Here is a 21,187-nt window from a genome sequence, read left to right as displayed (position 1 = left end):
AAAGAACAGAGCAGAATGGAAAGCGGAACGACAAGCGAATGCGCACACTGAAAACCCCCCGGAGAAAGTCAAATAAAATGTATTAAAAAAGAGAACGAAGAAATGAACAGTAAAGAAATGGAAATGGAATGAATTTTCTTGAGCTCAGTCACAGAAGAAGATTCAACAAAAGGAAGCAAGCGGCAGGGAGAGAGATGTGGGACGTACATTTTATGTATGTATGAATATGTATATGTAGATGCATACATACTTGTATGTATATGTAGATATAAAGTTGCCCAATTAGGAGTGACATTGTCAAGGAGTTGGGGCACTATTTAATATCTGTTGGCAGGGCGGACGCGTACTCTCACTGCCGCTCCATCTCGCACTTTTCCTCCTCGTCGTCTTACATCTTTATCTGCTCAATTAGTATGCCATATGGGAGAAGCATTCCTACTCCTTCTCCCGCTGCTGCTGCATAAACAATATCACAGCCAGAGGGAAACAATTTTCGTTGGCAAAGGCCTGCACCAAGGCCGCGCTATAATTTAGCCTTTCCGCTGCTGCTTCGTTCGATAATACAGATTATGGCTGAAATATGCAAAACAGCGCCAAATATCGCTGCGAATGAAAACAAATGCCAGCAGTGGAAGGAAACAGAAAGAAGAAAGAAGGAAGGAGAAAGAAGGAAGGAGAGAAAGGAGAAGGGAAGACTAAGCAACTAACGCGCGCTGCGTGCGAGCATTCGAGGCGCATTCAAATGAGATAAGGCGGCGCCTTCTTCGTTCTTTTTTTGGCATTTTGGCAAACAGCAGCAGCATCATGCATGGCTGTACGTGTGTGTGTGTGTGTGTGTGTGTGTGTGGGTGGGATGTGTGTGCCATTAGATGGCAGCCAGCAATTGTACGCAGTTACGTTTCTATTAAACCAAAACAACCAGCACACTCGGAACTGGCTCCGGCTCTGGCTCTGGCATTTCTCCCAGGCTGCCTTGTCCTGGTCCACAGCCAACATAAAACCAAATGGCAACCAGCAACAATGTGGAGAGTATTGACAATATTCCTATGCCTCAAACTTAACACAAACGCTCAAGTTTTTACAGGGTATGCACAATGCATGCAGCAGCAGAGACGCCGCCGAAATGGAAATTGCGGCAGTGTGTGTGCCTGGGCTGTCATTTTTTCTTTGTTTTCCTTTCGGTGACATCTCTTTAAAACGCCATCCATTTCCCCTGTCACGCATTGACACTCACATTACCAGTGAGAGCAGTCAGCCGCAGTCAGCATTTACAAACATTCAAACGTTGAAAGTCGAGAAATAAATCGCTGGCTGCCTGACGTTAAGATTTCCGTTTAAATAATTCAAAAATTTGTCGAAATGACAAATTACGCGACTCCCTGCCAGCCTGCCAGGCATCCTGCTGCCTGCCTGCCTGCCTGCATGTGTTTCATTAATTTGGCGCAGCCTCCGACACAGCCATGGCAGATTTCCTTCACATACACACACGTGCCAAAAGGCACGGAAAAGCGAAAGAGCGGAAAAGCGCTGCGTGGCATTTCATTTTCATAAATTTTCGAGGCAAACGCCGCCGCCGCCGCCGCAGCCACAGCGACAAATGACAACGGCAGACTCAATCAATTTGCGCCCTTGTTAGGATTGAGAGGTGGCAAGGGGCACAGGGAGGGGCATGTGGGTTATGGGTGTGTGTGTGTGTGTGTGTGGCTGCGGCTTACCCCATATTGCTTTACGTGCCTAAATTTATGCTTATTAAAAAAAATCAGCAGTGCGCATCGAAAAGTCAACTTGGTTGACATTGCCCGGCAGGGCAAGGATGAACGCTGGATGGACTCTACACCGAGAGACTCTAACACACACTCACACACACCCACACATCGTTGTGGCCACAAAATGGCCGCCTGGCTGTCCATTTGCCAACCAGTTTTGTGTGCTAACTCCTGCTCGCTCGCCCTGTCTCTCCCCATCTGTGTGTCTGTCGGTGGCCGTGCTGGGGCTATCCCGTATGCCATTTAGGCCCCCCTGCCCAAATGGCAAATGTATTTAATGGCCAGCGATATATATTTTAAAAGCCATTACTGCATATGACAGCAAAAGATACATTGAGCGGGGCAGCTGGGCAGCTGGGCAGCTGGCGCAGGGCCGCCGCCGTTTAAATCTTTTTCGATTCAAGGCTAATGAAGTTAATCAACGAACACCAAAAAAAAAGTGCTAGAGTGTGGAGCATGCAATAATATGCCTCCCTGTCAGAATGATGCTGCAATAAGGCAAACAAAACAGCTGCGTGCCACAAACATAAAGTGCAGGGCAGGGGTTTGGTTTGCTCGTCCAAATATGCTCAGTCAGGGGTAAACAGATTTGCCAGCATTACGCATACGCCATGTGGATACACCAAATGCAGTCCATGCAAAAGTCCCCAACCATCCAGCAAGTCCTGTGCTGCAACTGCAGCTGCAACGATGAGCCTCGTATGTTGCCACTAATACAGTGCCCTGCCCAGCCCTGCCACAGCCATGCCACTCTTTTCGGTGCTGCTGCTGCTGCTGCTGGTGTACTTGTATCCTGACGATTTAGCTGATTTATGTTGATTTGTGTGCGAGAATGTTGGCAGTGGGAGGCAAAACGATTCCCGGTTGTACACAAAGCAGGCGGGCAGGGAGCAGGGAGCAGGGAGCAGGGAGGCAGCGAAACAGTTACGTTGCGTGCGCTTAAAGCCTGCACCAACAACAATACAGGGGGAGAAGGAGTGGAGCTGTGGGGCAGCCTACTGAGAACTACAACAACTGTGCCACTGTGATGCCGCCACACACACAAATATACAAATACACAAATACCAATGCAGAAAAGCTCTACACACGAGGCACAACTTTCCCCCTGCCCAAGAGCCGAGCGCAACTTTCCTGCTCCTGCCGAGAGCCGAGTGCCGAGTGCCGAGTGCTGAGTGGAGCGCTTCTCGTGTGCTGCTCGTCTGCTGGTCGCACCCTGAATTTTTCGCGGCTTCGTGATGTAAGTGGCACTGTGCCAGTCGGTCTCCGGTGCACGCTGCTCGGCTCTTTGCGTTCAAAAAAAAATCACAAAACACGCCCGAGCTTCGTCCCGTGAGCGAGTTGAGTCCGTGAGTCGAGTCGAGTCGAGTCGAGACGCCTGTCGTTGCCGTTAACGCCGAGCGGATGAAAATTTGTACACAGCGAGGCATAGATACATTTTCCACCATTTTTGGTATTGCAAAATGAAAATCAAATCCTAAAACCCAACGAAATTCCAACAGCACAAAAGGGAAAACCTAAATCAAAAACCTGACCTCAATGAACCGCGCGGCCAAGGCGAAGAAAAAACTCTTTTTGGCCAAGAGTTTCGCGAAAAAAAAGGCGTAACTGTTTCAGGATTGTGCATACAACTATTTGTGACTGTAGAGAGCAGAGTCCTGCCTGCCTGCCAGTGTGTGTGTGTGTGTGTGTGTGTGTGTACGAGTGTGCGTGAAAAAATCAAAGCAAAAGCAGTGAAGAAGGCAGAACGTAATGGATGGATATATTTAAATCGTTGTGCAGCGAATAAATTATAAAAATTATAATTAAGTAAAGCAGTGCACAGAGAGCGAGAGAGAGTGACAGAGTGACAGAGAGAGAGCGATAGAGAGAGAGTTTTAAGCTGAAGTAAAAACTGAGGAATTTCGTCTGCTGCTGTCTGCTGCAAAATGAAATCCCAAAAAACTTATTCCACCAACACGCACGTACGCACACAGCAGCACTCACACAAACACACATTCTAATACATATACACTCCATACTGGCACACTCAAATTTGGCCGAGTTTGCTCGGCACACAGACACAAAAGCAAAGCAAAGCAAAAGCCAAGAAGAAAATAGCAAAAAAAAGCGAAAAAACAGCAGTAAATAAATACAAAAGGCAACGGCAAAAAGGAGTCTGGTCCTGCTGCTGCTGCTGCTGCAACGTGTGGTATGTATGTGTGTGTGTGTGTGTGTGTGTGTACATCTACACATAGACATTTGTTTGCTTGTGGTAGACACTCGTCTTCGTGCGCTTTCATCGTCTTGGCTGGCAGCTGGCTTCCTTGTGGCTCCCTCCTGGCTCTTGGCTCTTTGCTTTTTGTTTAATTTTCAAGCAAATTGTTGGGCGGGTGGCGTCGTGCTCGTTGATTAGCCCCGAGGAGCGGGTGGAGCGCTGGCCTGGCCCGCATATTGCCGCTTTTAATTGCCAAAAACGTGCCCAGCCACACACATCAACAGGGCGACAGCCAGCGAGCGCGATGAGATGAGTGCAGAGAGAGAGAAAGACAGAGAAGAGAGCTGCTGGCGCCCTGCTCTTGATGATGACGATGATGATGTGGATGATGATGACAGCGGCCACGAGGTTAATGGCTTAAAGTCTTAGGCAATGCCAGTGCACAGGCCACGGTCCGCAGTCCCAACAGTCCCTCCAGCACATGAATATTTGAATGGCAGTTGACTATGAAATCCAGCTCGGCGCTCATTCATTCCACTCAATTTCGTTGAGTTTTATGAATAGCAAAAGGCAACTGAAGGATCCATAATTTCAACAACCCAAATGAAAGCTCAAAATTTCACGAATTTAACGAATTTAACGAACTGAAAGAGAGGCTTAAGTCCTTGCAAAATGCTCCTCCAGATGAGATAAACTTACGTTCGTGTTGGGGTTGGGGTTGGGCTTTGGCCTGATATTTGCCCATGAAAATGTTGCCTCTAAAATCTGATTAAGTAATTAGAAAGTTGGCAAAGGGCATTAAATATTTGCAAGTTGAAGTTAAGGACTGCATATTTAAGCGCAAACTTGTTATGTGTGCGCCATCAAATATGTACCAGCAACCAGAGGAGCGGTCTGGCTGCGGGATCGGGCAAGCACAAAAAAAAAAAACTCATTAATAACTGTCGTCGTGGCGCATACAATATGAAAATATTTATGCAAGCCAAACAAAAGCCGTTTAAAAAACATTAAGCCAAAGAGCAAACTGGGCTGTGGGCCGTGGGCCGTGGGCCGTGGGCTGGGGTGGAGCGGGTTCAGGCTCTGCAAGGTTCGGCAAGTGAAATGTAAAAAAGTAAAATGTAAAATGTCGAATGTGAGCTCGCACACACGCAGGCAAAGGCAACTCTTGCCATTTTAATTAATGTCAAACTCTTATCATTGAATATAAAATATGCAAAGGGAGAGCCAAAAGGAGAGGCAGAGGTTGAGTGAAAGCCGGTGAAAGCAGCTCACACATATTTGCATACTTACTGGTACGCGTATGTGGAATTTACATACAAAACCCGAGGCCTACAGCTAGCTTTTCTTTGTCAAGTTGAAACAATGCCACAGCACCACACACACGGCCCCAGCCCCTGCACAGTCCACCATCCATGTTGTTGCCTTGACAAAGCCTTTCGTTTGCTTGCTTTTTTTTTCTTTTGGTTTGCCGCAAAAAGCAATCACAGCAAAGGCACACGAACACACATGGACTCAGACTGAGACAGAGACAGAGACAGAGACAGAAGGCAAAAGGCATGCTTACCAATTAACGGGATATGTGCGAATGTGCGGCACAAAAAGCAGTGCCAGAAAGCGCGAGAAATTTGCGAAAGCATAAAAAGAGCCAAAGGGGTGGGGGCGGGAGGGAAGGAGAATAACCCAAGCAAAAACTGGGCACACAAATCACATGCGAAGAATTTATAAAAACACAAAACCAATACAAAAGCAAAGCGCGCACACAGCTAGATGATAGACATATGTATGTACATTTGTATGTAAATATGTATGTAAATATGTATATGGGTGAAAGAAGTGACAGGAGCAGCAGAGGTAGAGGCAGGCCGACTTGGGAGCCAAGTAGCAAGCGTTTATGCTAAACAGAGTGTAACTGCCGGGGTTGCCAGTTCGGAGAGTGCACGGTGACATTTCTCTGCAAAGAAGCCAAAAAGCATAACAACAAGGCAACACCAAGAGCACACAAAAGGCGCTCACCGACAGGCACACACAAAAGAGAGACAGAGAGTCAGAGTGAGAGCGCGCGAGACGGAGCTTTGCAGAGCTGCTTTCAGCCTTTCTGCCTGCCTGTGGCTCGTGCTATTTTTGGCACGACGCTTGGTCGCTCTCTCCCGCTCTCTCGCTCTCCCGCTCTCTGTGGCTGCAAAGCCTGTCTTTGGCTCCTAGCTGGCCAGCAGACTGGCAGCCAACTTGGTGGCCTGCCAAACGGTTTTCAAACGCTCAGCTGAGAAAATGTGACGGACGAAACGGCACAGGCACCAGGAACCGAAATCGCAGCGCTGACAAAAGCTGCCCCTAAGAAACGGCAACTCAACAAAATCTATACAAAAGTGTCTGCCGCTGTCGCTGTCGCTGCCGTCTCTGCTGTGTTGTGTGTATGTGTTGGGGGTCTCTGTTGTGTGTTGTGTGTGTGTTTGTGTATGCGTATGTATAAATTAGTTTGAGTGTGCCTGGCTCTGTGTGTATGCGTGTGTGTGAAGATGTTCTTTGGCAAAAAGCGTAAAATTATCAAGAGAAAAAACGCTTTCAAAATAATATAATAAAGATTTAAAAATTGGAAAGGGTTTATAAACTGTTAAAAAATGAAAAGTGAAATGCGAAAATAAAATCAGTGAAAAACTACACGAAAACTTACCAATTGGATTAGAAATTACAGTTTAAAACAAAATGCATTGAATTCTTGGTTAAAAAAGTGATAAAATGTTAAAATATTCGACTCATAAAACCCAAAGAAATGAAAGCCCAAAAATAAAATAAAAATTCAACAATATTAAAAACGATAACCAAAATTTAAGCCCAAAACCGAAATTTAATGAAATTAAAAGTCAATCCCTTAACGCAAAGAAATTAAAAAACCAAAGGAATTCAAACACACAAAAAATTAAAACAAAAATTCAAAAATTATGCAAAAAGTGTTTACAATCTGGCAAGCCACAAAATAAATTTGATCACCCATCAATATCCTTAAAGAATATCTGTATAAAACATTGGCCAAAAAATATTCATTAAAATCACTACAAAAATAACTAAAAGCGTGGACTAGCCCCTATCCAATTTCCTTAGCCAATAACCAAAACTTCAACTTATTTCCCATATTTTATTTTTCTACAATTTTCCAGTGTTAACGCTAAGAAAAAAACTTGAGCTAATAGAGACTATAAATAACTAGCAAATATGTCCCCTAGCCCCCCAGACGATAGACGCAACCGTGTTGGCAATTTAACGTACAATGCCAAAAGTTAAAGCGAAAGGCGACGCCACCAAACGACACAAATAAAATGAGGCAAGTGGCCTGCAACTACAACACCAACGGCAAGCATCGAGACAAGCAGGTTGCAGGCACTCCAGAGCAGAGCAGAACAACCACAGGAGGAGGAGCAATAGCAGGAGCCACAGCCAGGATATCGAACGAGCGATAAGATGGAGCGTCCGCTTGGATGACGACGAACTCAGAGACCCAAAGAAGCTGGCAACGAAATCAGGCACGAAACTGCTGCTGGAAACTGATGCCAAATTAGTGGCAGCATCCAAAAATAGCATCCGCATAGGGGCAACAAATAACGAAAAGAAACGAAATAGAATCGGAATCGGAAACGGAAACATGAACAGTGCGGATATTTTGTAATTATTAATGAGCGCATAGAGAGAGCGAGAGTGAGGGTCTGCTGCCGGAGGAGGAGTGCTGGAGGAGCGGAGGAACCACAAGCGGCGAAACCGAGCGATATACGTTGAGGGATAACACAGCATGTACATTCTGCTGGAGCTCAACTAACCCAGAGACACACACCACACACACCACACACACAGAATACACTCACCCAAGCCCAAGCCCGAACCGAGGAACCGAGAACCCAAGACCCAAACCCCCCCCGCAGACAGTTTCCCCACAGGACATCAGGCAGGAAAGGCAACGAAAGGCTCAATTTCAAGGAATTTGCAAAAAGCGCTCACCCACACCCACACCCACACCCACACACACACACAGAGACTGCTGCGAGTATGGGCTGCCTGCTGGAATCTCGTCAGGATAGAAGTAATTAAAAGTAAATAAAGCAGCAGGCAAGCAGCAGCAGCGGAGGCACAAAAAGGCTGCAGGGAAAAGCAGGAAGTAACCTGATTACGAGCAGCAGAAGAAAGCAGCAAAAAGGAACAACAACAACAGCACTTAATGTGACGCAGCAGCAGAAGCGAAGAAGTGATCCGCTGACTCGATCTCCCGCACCCGAAATAGCGCCAGGAACGAAGAGAGACAGAGAGAGAGAGAGAGAGAGAGAGAGAGTGGGAAAGCACAGAGAAACACAAAGAAACACTCGAAGCCATACATACACATGCACTGAAGTTACTGACTGAATGCCTCGCTGCCTAAACAACCAACTAACTCACTGACTGAGAGACTTCAACAAAGCGAAGGAAGAGCCCAAGACGCAAGAGCAGGACAGCAACAAACGAAGCAGCGGCAAAAGAAGGAGTAGCAAAAGTAGCGGAGAAAAGGAGCAACCTAAAACCTTGACTAATAACTGCAACTACAAGCAACAAGCAAATCAAGATAAAAGAGCAACCAAAAAACCAACTACAACAACAACAACTTACTTTATACGCAACTAAAAAAAATGAACATAAAACATACTTAAATTTTTAAATGCAAAAACTACGAGCAGCAAGCGCCACGCCAACATTTTAAATAAGCAAAAAATAACTAAAAAAAAAAACCAAAATCCAGCACAACTTCTCCTCTTTATAAAACCAAAACAGAACACCGAAAAACCAATAGCAGCCCCGACTTTTGCAACTTGCAAATAATTAGAAACCAAAAACCCAAACACAGCACCACCATGAGTGATTCAAGAATGGACAAATTGGCCAGAATGGCGCCGCTGAACCGCACACCTCTGCTGACCATCTGGCTGGCCATCAATGTGGCGCTGATCGCACAGGAAACGGGCAACAAACGCATCCACACAGTGCAGGCGGCGTAAGTATTCATTTAGTGTATTCATTTTGGTTAGTAATTACGAGTACTCCAATTAGTGACATTTACAGCTATCAATTAGGTTAATAACATCATAGAGTGGTCGGTCGTACGCTGCATTAAGTTATGTCCGAAAATGTGGCCCCACTCCACCACTCACTCCATACTCACTCCCTGTCTGCCTGAACTATAACAAACTACACTTGGGCCGCCAGTTATTATAACAATAAATTTGCTTTTGTGGCTGACACTTTTGCTGCAGTGGGGCAGCCCCCAGTCCGTGCCGCAGCCTTGGACAGGGCGACAGGTGCGTGCCTGTGTGTACATTTCGAGGTGTTTGGCCACCAACCCCCACAGGAGCCATAATTCATGGTAATTTATGATTATTCAAATCATTTTGCTGCAAAATGCGCTCAAAACTTTTGTCGAGCGACGCTAATTAGCCGACTATGACAGCCTGTTTTGACCTGGCCCTAAACAAATGCCACTCTCTCGTCCTCCCTCTTTCTCTCTCTCTCTATCTATCTCTCTATCTGACAATTTGAATAAGTGCAGCCCATTTATTAGGGGCAAAAGTTGGAGAGCTGTGTAGCTGGGATAGCTGGTATCTACATCGTCATTGTCACATTTGCATGTGGCAGTCATTAAAATGGCAGCAGGGACTGAAAAATGACAACTGCCACTCGATGGTCTTGTAATTACTCAGCGAACAGTGGACAGTCGAGAGAGGACAGTGAACAGTGGACAGTGGACAGACAGTTGGCGGACACTGGACTACGGACAGACAGTTGGCGGACAGAGTGTCGCTCTGTTTGTTTTTGGAAACAATTGTACAAGGATTCGACTAGCAGCCGGCCCTGCCCAACTGATTGGCACTTGTCACACGGACAGAGATGGAAAGAGAGGCACTGGGCAGACCACAGACCGCGAACAACCACAACACATGCGGACAACGCAAAGAAATTGCCACATTTGTGGCATTAGTTGTCAACGTCACTGTTGCCACAGCAGTTCCCATCGCAGTCCTCCCATTCTGTCAACTTAATCACACAAATTATGCAGGGCCAGGGCTCTGGTTGCTGTAGGACTCCTTTTTTTGTTGTGTTCTGTTCCTTTTTGGGTTAGCGCTCATTAGTAAATATTTAGGCGCCACACAGAGAGCCGCACTAACATTTGCATAACACGGCAACCTGGCAAATTAGGCAAATCAAAAGGGAAGGAACTGTGCCACAATGACTGCGAGAACTGTGAAAGCGACTCCAAAAATCCGACTCTGACTGCCACTGCCACTGCGACAACGACAACGACAACGACAACGTACTCAAGGTACAAATGCACGTTTATGGGATTACACGATCGCGTGCCCGGGACGAGGACGTAGCAGGGCGAGGACACGGAGATACACGCGACGTGGCATGATGCCTGCTGGCAGTGCCCCGGGCCACAGCCCTAACAAGAAGTCCAAAAATCTAGAATGTCGTGGCAAAAGTCGAGAACGACTCGAAGGCGACTCACACACAGCTCTGTTAGCTGTTTATTTGGGCCAAAAAGGCACAGGGCACAAGGCACAAGGCACAAGGCACAAAGCACAACGCAGAGGCAATGGCAAAAGGCAACGGCAGAGCAGAACAGCTCGGGCAAAAGTTTACGCTACTTTTTCATGCAACATTGCACAGGCGCCGTCACAAAGTACCGACTGTGCAACACAAAATGACAGCTTTGCCGAGTCAAAGTCCCCCGAGGTCTGGCCCAATCCTCTATCCCCACCCCCCTCCCCACAGCACCTTCTTCAGTCTCTCCACCCAAAAAAGGTTAAAGGCCAGAGCGACACAGTTTTGCTCACTTTACACGCTGCCACTTCCTGTGAGGCAAAAGCTCAGGCTGCTGTGTGCCACGCCCGGGCCACAAGTCTGCCTGCCACTGCCGCCTGCTGTGTGCGCCGTTGTGCTCCACTTGCCACACAAGTGCCCACTTCACTTGGAATTTATTGATAGCAGATAATGCCAAAGTGGCAGCGACAAAAGCAAAGACCACCCCGGGGCCTCGCGCCTCTCCAAGCAGGAGACTGCCTTGTCGTTCTGCCCAGTCAGGGCTCAGCCAGAGGCCAGCCTCAGCTGCCTTCTTACCATTTCTGTGTGTGTGTCCCGTCTGTATTTGTGTTTGTGTGTGTGCTTGTGGCAGCTGCATCACTCGTAGGCAGGCAGCGTCAACAGCTCGCCATCGAGTGTCATTGAGCGTAAATTGTTGTTCCTTCACATTTTGAGTATGATTGAAAATATCTACAAACGGGTCTGGGTCGTAGAAGGAGAGCAGCTCTTCGAAGCCCTTTCCTGGCCGTTCTCCGACTCGTTGTGTGTCTGTGTTTTCGCAGCCGTTGCCAGACAGGCCACATGCCTGCAGCTGCTTTGCAAATATTTAATAAAGCCCCCGGACAAGGCAGGTCTAATTTTGTTCACATTTACCCCCAGCAGAACACAGAACACAGAATCCCACAGAAAGAGCGCGAGAGCGAGGGGCAACTATTTTTATTGGCCTGACTGGAGGCGAAAGATATCCTTGCCCTGGGCATCGACAACGACACGGATGCCTGCCAATTGCTGTTCATTTTTGCAAAATGTCAAGGACTCGCCAATGCAATTCCATTTTTTATGCATTTACCTTGCCTCGCAGCCTCTGATCCACTCTCCTCCCAGCCACTCAGCCGGTTATTCGCTTGCTAGCCTTTCTTTTCTTATTTCCCATTTGGATTGGCTTGAGTTTAACTTAATCAAAAGGCCAAAGCGTTGCCTAAGACAAAGCAGGTTGCAAATTCCCAAAGTAATTGAATGGCAAAAGGATTTGCACATAAAATGGCTTCAAGATCGACTCGATAGCAGCTTCTAGAGTCCATTGGGCGTGGTCCAACTTGCGCCAACAACAAGCACATAATAGTTAATGCGTGTCCTGTGTCCCTGTCCCAGTCAGGCAGTCAGAGTCTTTTCCTGTGTATCTTGGGAGCTGCTAAGCGACTGTCGGACTGTCTGCTGGGCTGGGCTGGGCTGGGCTGGGCTGGGTTGCTGCTGTTGGCTCATGCCACTGGCTTATTAAGCGGATGTGTTTATTTTTAGCGACTGTCAGGCGGCTGTCAGGCATCAAGTTATCACTTTATTAAAAAACGCTTACTCACACTCGCCCAGGGCACAGGAAGGGACAGGAGGCAGCTCCGGGGAGGCAGGACAGCAGAGTGCCCACAGTCCAGCCACTGGCAGCTGCAGAGTGTTTTACTGCGCAGTGGAAGGGCCTAAACCAACTTTTGCTTATCTCTGCGTTGGCGTTTGCCAAGACACGGGACATGGGGGAAGCAGCCAGCGGCAAGCGGCAAGCGGAGACGGGAGACAGGCAGGAGGCTGCCAGGAAGGCAGCCAGGCAGGCTCACAGGCAGACTGCCAGATGAAGACAAAGAAAACGCTAAAAGAAAGATAATATTTGCTAGTAGTTCTAGCAGCATTTCCGCTTTGTTTTAACGTTTCACTTGAATTTATGCAATGGCGCGTGTCCAACGCAGCGTATACGTAATGGCTGGCACTCAAAGTGCCACTAAAAACGACAACACAGAGCGGAGCGACAACGGCAACGGCAACAAACAACAAATATTTCGTACAGCAGCGCACACTCACACACACATACACTGACCAACAGCCACACCCACTCACACACAAACACACACACACACACGAAGGGCCATAAACGTGCAGCGCCTGAAGATAAGGCAACAAACTGTGGGGCAGCAGCGATAAGATGGCTTGGCACTTGAGGCGACACGTTTTGGGCTTGGCTGTCGTGCGCATGACTGTGCATTTTAGGTTCGCTTTTCTTTTTTTTTGTTACAGTTACAGTTACAGTTACAGTTACAGTTACGGTTATTCTTTGGCTCTACTTTTGTTGCTGCTGCTGCCAGTTGTTGCTGCGAGCAGCTAATTGCATGTTGCACTGTGCCCCACTCCTGCAGCAGCTGCTGCCTCGATCAATAGGCAAATATTTGACGCCTCAAGTACGACCTATTGACATTTTGTAGTGCACTTAACGACAAGCACACACACGCTCTCCCTCTCACTCTCACTCTCACTCTCGTGCGTCTGCATAAATTATTTGACAATACGTTGGGCATAATATTAGTTTCACTTAGCCCTGACAGCGCAAGGCAATGCCAAGCCAAGGCATTGGCACATTTGCATATTACGTATACGCCACGGGTATTCCGGCTGGGGAGCGGCAATCGAAAAGTTTTTGGCGCGTCCTTCAAGTAATTTTTTATTGCAAGCTGTCAGAAACTTATTGACAGCACCTGCCAGCAAAAGTAGCGGCGGCAGTGCATAAATTATACTTTAATGGTTAGTCGGGGGAGAGGCAGAGCAGCAAATATTGCGCATACGCAGCAGGGTACAGTGAACACTAGAAGACAATAATCGCACCCACAGACACACATAATCTAAAACTCAAATCAAATAGCAATCAAAACTTTTTCATTATCAACAACGGGCCAAGAGGCACCCGAAAAAGTAAAACCGCAAATATCAACTGTTGTCAGGGACCCAGCAGCAGCAGCAGCAGCAGCAACAGCAGCAACAGGGGAGAGCGGTGCGTGGTGCGAGTATTTTCATATACATTTATAAATAGGCTGCCATTTTTGCCGTCGGCTTTCGCTTTGATGCCCACGCTGCGTATACACAATGGGCCCAGGCAATCGACTTGGGTTAAAGCTCAAGCGAGGCAAGAGCGGAAAACAAAAACAAAGAGAGAGCGAAGGAGAGAGCGAGAGAGGTGGGTGGCTCTCCCAAAAGGGAGAGCGAAAGTAGAGTGGAGCAGGGCAATGGCACGCCCAGGCTTGATTACAAAAAATATTCCACTGCATTTGGCAAAAATTAAAATCGCATCAAAATCAGCCAACAATCAGCCATAACAATCGACTTGCAAATGCTGCAAAATTGTGCCAAAATACATAAACACAATGCCTGAGATATTTCCGATACAAATGAAGGAGGTTCCGTGGCATCGAGGACGCGCACGCGCGTTTCCCAGAGACAGCAACTTCGGTCGCGGCTCATTTGTGGGGAGTGTGTTTATTTGCAGGCGCAACTTTTATTAAATTGTGATTTTGCTCACAAGCTCACACACGCACAGCCACTGGTAACATATATCTGGCCTGGGACATGGCTCGAGCAGCTGGGGCTCCGTGTGTGTGCGTGTGTGTGTGTGTGTGTGTGTGGCCGTGGCTCGGTCGCTCGGTCGCTCGGCCCGAGTTGAACTAACAACAAACGCGCTTTAATAGCACAGTTTAGCGTAGAATAGACGCAAATAAACAGGCATTGAAGTGCCTCGACCGGGTGACTGGTGCCTGGGACTTGGCCTGCTACATACATTTACATATATGTATACATTTATGTATGTTGGCTGCCTTCATTGCCAGGCACATGCAATAAATATAACATATACTCGTGTAGATTCGTGTGTGGGCGCACTTGATGCCGCATAAAGCGAAAGTAGCACACACACACACGAGCACACACGAGCACACACAGCACACATTGATAGCAGAGATAGAGGAGAAGCGACGGAGCAGAACAGAGGAGGCAGCCGTGGCAGCGCACTTAACCTGCAACGACCGCCGCCGAGCGCAATGTCTGTGTGTGGCAGCGTACCCTCTGTCAGTTTAGTTTTCCAGGAAACGCTAAAAGTCCTTGCCACACAGCGAGACAGGAGGGCAGACCAGCGTCAAACAAATAGTTCAAAACATAAATGCAGAGCGTGATAGATGCATATTCCACCCAGAGATCTCTGGCTCGAACTAATGAAATAATGAACTTTGGTTTCTTCTCTCTTTATAGCACTGGAGGTGGCAGCATGCTGGGTGACGTAAACATATCCGCGATACTCGACTCCTTTAGTGTTAGCTACGACAAAAGAGTAAGACCCAATTATGGTGGTAAGTACAACCAAACAACCCAACTACGGACACATTCAATCTAGATACATGTATCCAAAATCGAACCTGAAAACCGAAACGCGACTTGAACGAAAAAAAGAAAACTCAACAATTTGTAGGGGAACCTTAGCTAAACTCGTACTTGTGTCACTTTTGAACTGCAACTAACTATTTTTAATACCTATGCCGCACTCGTAACTGTGCTCTTAACTGTATCACCTACTAAAACATGCGTGTTTGCAGGACCTCCTGTCGAAGTCGGAGTCACCATGTATGTGCTATCGATCAGCTCGCTCTCAGAAGTGAAAATGGTACAAAAAAATATAAAAAAATAAATGAAAACTCTTTGTACCTCTATTTCTATTTTTATCGTTAAGCGCTCTTTCCTATCGCTCGCTCTCTCTCTCTCTATCTGTCTGTCTCCCTCTCTCTCTCTGTAATTCTGTAATTGTCTATCAAACTTTCCTCTATCCTGTAATCTCTAAATCTAACTCTGTCTTTGGTCTTTGTTGTTGGAGTTCTTTGTTCGAAATTTTTACGTTCTTTTGTTGGGTTTTATGTTTTCGTATTTCAACTGTTTTGCTTTGTATGAAAATCTTTCTCTTTACTTATATATAGCCTTAAACCGATCTATTATTTCCCAACTGTTTACCAAAGTACACCAGTTGAAAGTTTTATTTTGCCGTTTCTTAGCCCACACGCGATTTTATTTCGATTTCTTTTGTATTTATTATACTTTGTTAGTCTCTCTTTTTGGTTATTTTATAGTACTATAAATCTCTCCAGCTCTCTTTCAAATATTTTGTTCTGGCCTTTCGCTGTGTTTCAGTGGACTTCAAAACTTAAATAAATACTTTGGCCCTCCCCAGCTCTGTGTAGGTTTTCGTTCTGTGACTCGATTTAGTTGCCATTCAATGGCACTCCAAAGCAAAGGGCAAGGCGTCACTCCCCAACCCACCCCCTTTCGCTCAGCATCGCCAAGCACATTGTAAACTAAATGTTGACTCTCTCTCTCTCTCCCCCACTCTCTCTTTCTCTTTGTCTCTCCCCCTAACCGTAACCGATTGGCAAAAGCTTCTTATGTTCAACTTCTTCAACTCTCAGCCAACGGGACTTTGGTTCTTGCTGCTGCTCACCTCGTTACTTTTAGCTCTCTCTCTCGCTCTCTGTGTGTGTGTTTGTGTATGTCTAATTGGCTGAGCACATGCAAAAAATTACCCAAAACACGAGCACAAAACAGAAACAAATCCACTACAGCCGCAGCCACAGAAACAACATCATTCTCCTCCCCTCCTCTTCGCGTTTCCTAATTCTGTGTACATATCGAAAGGAACACTGCAAGCCCTCAGCAGATCTCTTCTCCCACTCACTTCATGCATATTGTTTTTGTCTTTCTTTTTATAGGCCCCACATAACAAACTTACACACAAAACAAAGCCTTCAGATCAATATCATTCCATGTACAACTGCTGCCAAATTTTGCCAGACCCATAAAAAACACAAACAAAAACCCAAGCTGCAATAAATATATAAGCAAAAGCAAAGAAAACAAAAATGGTGTGTTAAATACGAGTAAATATTTTCCATAATTGTTAGTTTTTGGTAATCTTTAATTTCCTTTCGCTAGGCGCATTTTAGTTCAAGCCTCAGCCACTAAAATAAATTACTTAAAAACTAAAAGCAAGCAAAAAAACACTCAGCAAATAGTTAATTGATTTGGTTTTCATTCGGCGCGTGCAATAAGTTAAAAGTGAGCACAAAATGTAGTTAATTATAGCAACAACAAAAACAAAAACCTGCCGCACCGCTTGGCAAACTGTAAATGTCAAAAACTGTACTTTAAATATATTTCATTTTGCTAATGGAAATTACACGGCACCCAACGAGATCGAAACAAAAGAAACTCTGTCCCACCCCCCGAAATGTCCATTCGCTCGTAAGTAGGCAGCGCACACAGTGCGCGACAACAGTGTGCGTACGCCCAGTCCATTGTTCTACTGTTCACATGGACATATTTTTGGGTTTTTTTGGAGTACATTTAGAATATGAAGAACCTACAACTACGCGAACTACTGTTACAACCAACGACAACATTAAACAAAAATGAAATGAAAAATGATAAATGATAAATGAATATGAAAACATTAAATTTCCATCCATCCGTGTGTGTGTATATGTTGCAGGTCCCCCTGTGGAGGTTGGCGTCACAATGTATGTCCTCAGTATCAGTTCGGTTTCGGAAGTTCTCATGGTACATACGTCAACAAAATATATGCCACAAAAAAAAAAAAACACAACAAAAAACAACCACAAATAAATACAACATAACATACAACAACAACAAAAGAAAATATAAAAAAACAACCAACGTTTTTTCTTTGATTTATTCTTTTTAGCAAAAAGCCTAAAAACCAAAAAAGAATTCATACAAAAACTACTCGTATACTTCCTTATTTCTCTCAGTCTCTTCCAACTGTTACTACCTATAACTATTTCTCTATAAATCTCTCGCTCTCTCTATCTCTCTCTCTCTCTCTGTCTCTACCTCGTTTCTCTGCCACTCTCTCTCTCCCTCTCTGTTGCTCTGTTGCTTTGTGTCTTAGCATTTGCTATTCATGTCTACATAAACTTATATTTAATTTCGCTAATTGGCTATGAGACATACAAATTACTTTGCAATTATTTTTGACTCACTTACATTAAAGCCGATTCCGATTTTAACAAAGCAAACTGCAAATAGTCCTGTATAATCTATACATAAATATGTATATACAAAAGTACTGCAAAAAATTAAGTGTTGGTTGCAAACATAAAATATGATACTCGTTTTGTGTTTATTGTTTCGATGTCAAGATGTTCGCAATGTTTGTTTCGATGTTCCATGTTTCATTTGTGTTATACAAGAAAACAATTCAAAGCTTCTCAACCAACGACAAACTGCCGACAGAAATACATATGTAAATGCAAGTCAAAACTCAGACTTTACACAACGAGAATACATAATAAAATCCAGACAATTGCATTTTATGTGCTGATCTTTCCTTCATTTATGTCTCTATCTATCACAACTTTTTGCTGCTTTGAAGCTCTCATGGATTCATGAATTTTCCTTAATTTTATTTATTTGCCTTTGGCTTTTCTTTGTCTTCACTGCATCCCTCACCATCGATGACTGTTTAAGCCATGAAAATTGGTAGAAAATCAATCAATCGAATTGCTGTATAAATCTTTGTTTATCGTCTCATTCAGCACATGGCTGAGGTTCATTCAACCGCCCAACAAACCCCATCCCCACCCACATACACACAGACACAATGTGTTGGGCCCACCAGCGAGCAACGAGAGATATTTATGCCATATTCATACACAATATATACTCCTATATATTATAAACATCTTGCAAGCTAATTGTATTCGTTGTGATCTGAACAATTGCAAAAATTAAGCCAAAATTAATCACAGCAGCACCGCTCGACAGAGGCTGCGCGCATGCGTGTTTTGTTAACAAAATGAATATGAATAAAATATCCAATATACTATAACATACATACATATAAGCAAGCTCGGTGTTAGACAAAAATGATATATGGCCATTGCATACATGTACAAGTGGACTCGTATGTGCCTGTTTCTGTGTTACCATTTTCGTTGATCTTCATTTGTTTATCGAGGGAAACAGCTTTAAAAAGAGGCCAAGTCTGTCTTCATTTAGTGTGAAATTCTTTTTTTTTTATATTGGAATTTAAGACATTTTATCTTTACAAAAATCGAACCATAAAATTGTCCATTTCTGTGCTTATTTTTCTTATATTTTAACTCTTTTTTTTGGGAAAGGCTTAAGCAAGCAAATATGGGCCTTAATTGGGTTTCAATTGGAGTTTTTTCATTGAATCTGTGGGGATTTCTTAATTGCTTTAATGCATTCAACTGCTACAAATTGATTGCTATCTAAAATACAAATATTTTCTGCATTGTTGCACGTTTGTACTGGTTAAACGATTTAAATTCTTCTAAGCTTATTTCAGTACCTTTTCTTTGACTATCTAAAACAACCTGAAACCAGCTCTGGGAGCCTATAGAATTCAACACTCAAAGTAACCCACAGCAATTGTTAGCCAAGTCATTTCTAATCGAAGCATTCCATCAATTATCTAACACATTACTCGTAATTTCACAACAACTCGGCCAGCCATGAGTTCGATAAATAGAGAGCATCAGCAGGCGAGACCCATCGATGTAATGCATCTCAATTGGCAGACACGAGAATTCCATTATATTATAAATATTACTTGGAGAGCGTTACGTTGCAAAAGCACTTAAGAAGACCTCCCACACACACACACACACACACACCGAGAAGTACAATAGCAACTGCCGCACCCGTTGCATACTGCTAGGCGCAACGACACGTGCAGCAGCACACAAACACAAACACACACACACACACACACACACAAGCAGCAAGCTCTTGCCGTACGCTAATAAAACACAAAATGAACCGACACCTGCACCTAACGTTTGGCTTTGGCAATCAATTTATGCGAAAATAACATGCCCAACAGGAACTTAAACACGAACCGAAACACGAAACTTATGCAACAAACATACATGTTATGTATACATATGTACGTGTACATACATACGTATTTATGTATGTACATAACAGCCAAAGAAAACACATTAACAACAATAACAGCAACAGCAACAGCAACAGAAATAACATGTGTTCCCTTCCCGATCACAATTTTCACAATATTCGTTTAATTCTCTCATTCTCACTCTTGCTTACTCAGTCACTCTCTCTCTCTCTCTCTCTTTGTGTGTCAGTAAGAAAACAAAAAATATACGCTTTACGCTGCTAATGAAAATAATTCCAAAATAAACTGAGCCAATGCCAAACCGAAACAAGAACAACAACACAGATACACACACGCATACAGATACAGCTACAACTACAGATACTCAGACACAGACACTCAGCTACAGCTACTCAGCTACACTGACAACGCAGACAAAATTTACACAAGTAAAACCCATCCAATCCAATCCAATCCAATCCAAACCAAACCAATCCAGCGAGGCAGTAAAAATCAACATGACACAGGCACAACAAAGTCAACAACGAACACGACTGTTTGGGAGACAACAGAAACAAAAGAAACAACGAAACAAAGATAACATAAAGAAAAGCCGAAGCATTTCATACCCTTGCACTTCGAAATAACTTCGATGGGATAAAAGAATTCCCTTAGAAATAATTACGTCTGAACAAAATCATAATACCCTGGCTGAAAGGGTACACACAAAAATACACACAAGCTACATGCATACAAATATATACATATGTAAATTGTAAATGGTATAAAAAACTATATATATATAAAAGAAAAACAAACAACTCGATATAGAGCCGCGCACGTTTTTGGGTTAATTGTGATGCCATTGTACCCACATGCCCACTCCGTACCCGTACCCGAACATGCACATAAATATCCGCATTTAGAGTTGATTTTGTGTGTGTGTGTGTGTGCCGACAAATAAAAGCAGGTTGTCCCCTCGCCACCCCACGGGAGAACCCTTCTAGTCAAGGCCTGGCAACCCAATCGTGTAGCAACTTAAGCAAAATTGCATAATCCACATTGAGTTTTATTTCCGCTTTTGATTTTGGACTTTTAAAATGTATATTTTATTGTTCGAAATCCTTATTTTATTTTGTGCGTGCCTGAACCGAGTGGAAACCAAATCTGCTAGCTTGAAATTAAATAAAGATAAGCCCAAAAAAACACACACAGCAAAAAGTGCTAAGAAGATTGCAGGCAACCCACCAAGAACCGTGTGCAATTTTCGCATCATAAATAATATATATACCCATGTAGATATGTTTTTGTACTCGTATGTACATATATGCCATTTAGATATACTCGTAAAAGCTCAGTTTGCGTTAAAGTACTGCCAAAAAAGCAAGCCGTGTGTGGCGGCAGTGGGCTCCATAAATATTTATAACTACTTACAAATGTTATTACCTGCTAGCTACAAGCCACAAACTATTGTTATAACATTTACATTTGCATTTACCTTTAACATTTACATTTACATGGTTTTCCGTTTAATTTTTTGGTACGTTGTCGGCTTCTTGTATGCCCCACGTCACAGAGGTAACAACGTGACGCGCTTCAAGATAGCCGTAGTCGAACCCGTAACCGTACTCCTGCCCGTGCCCGCACCCTTACCCCTAGGCGTAATGATATGCAAGACTGAGA

The 21,187-nt window shown here is 44.4% G+C and overlaps 1 protein-coding gene and 1 long non-coding RNA gene across 14 annotated transcripts in view; both read left to right on the top strand.

Moving 5' to 3' along the window:
- Positions 1 to 3,099: 3,099 nt before the first annotated feature.
- Positions 3,100 to 7,802, top strand: LOC117586888. The gene is made up of 2 exons (XR_004574023.1): positions 3,100 to 3,216; positions 7,116 to 7,802. It is a non-coding gene; the product is annotated as an uncharacterized LOC117586888 (long non-coding RNA).
- A 494-nt stretch (positions 7,803 to 8,296) lies between these two features.
- The window catches only part of LOC117586882 (gamma-aminobutyric acid receptor subunit beta), a 29,116-nt gene continuing 16,225 nt past the window's right edge, over positions 8,297 to 21,187 (top strand). For 4 of the 13 annotated variants that reach the window (XM_034277195.1, XM_034277206.1, XM_034277200.1 and 1 more), the window contains exons 1-3: positions 8,297 to 8,968; positions 14,830 to 14,927; positions 15,171 to 15,238. In XM_034277195.1, coding sequence (XP_034133086.1) covers positions 8,829 to 8,968; positions 14,830 to 14,927; positions 15,171 to 15,238 — 306 coding nt within the window. In that variant the 5' untranslated portion in view covers positions 8,297 to 8,828. Of the gene's footprint in view, positions 8,969 to 14,829; positions 14,928 to 15,170; positions 15,239 to 17,110; positions 17,179 to 21,187 lie in introns of all 13 variants that reach the window. The other 9 variants (XM_034277207.1, XM_034277205.1, XM_034277204.1 and 6 more) reach the window with 3 other exon arrangements.

Source organism: Drosophila guanche, unplaced genomic scaffold (assembly GCF_900245975.1).
Source record: "Drosophila guanche unplaced genomic scaffold, DGUA_6, whole genome shotgun sequence".
Lineage (NCBI taxonomy): Eukaryota > Metazoa > Arthropoda > Insecta > Diptera > Drosophilidae > Drosophila > Drosophila guanche.
Note: the sequence above shows the minus strand (reverse complement) of the source record. Positions and strands in the feature narration are given on the sequence as shown.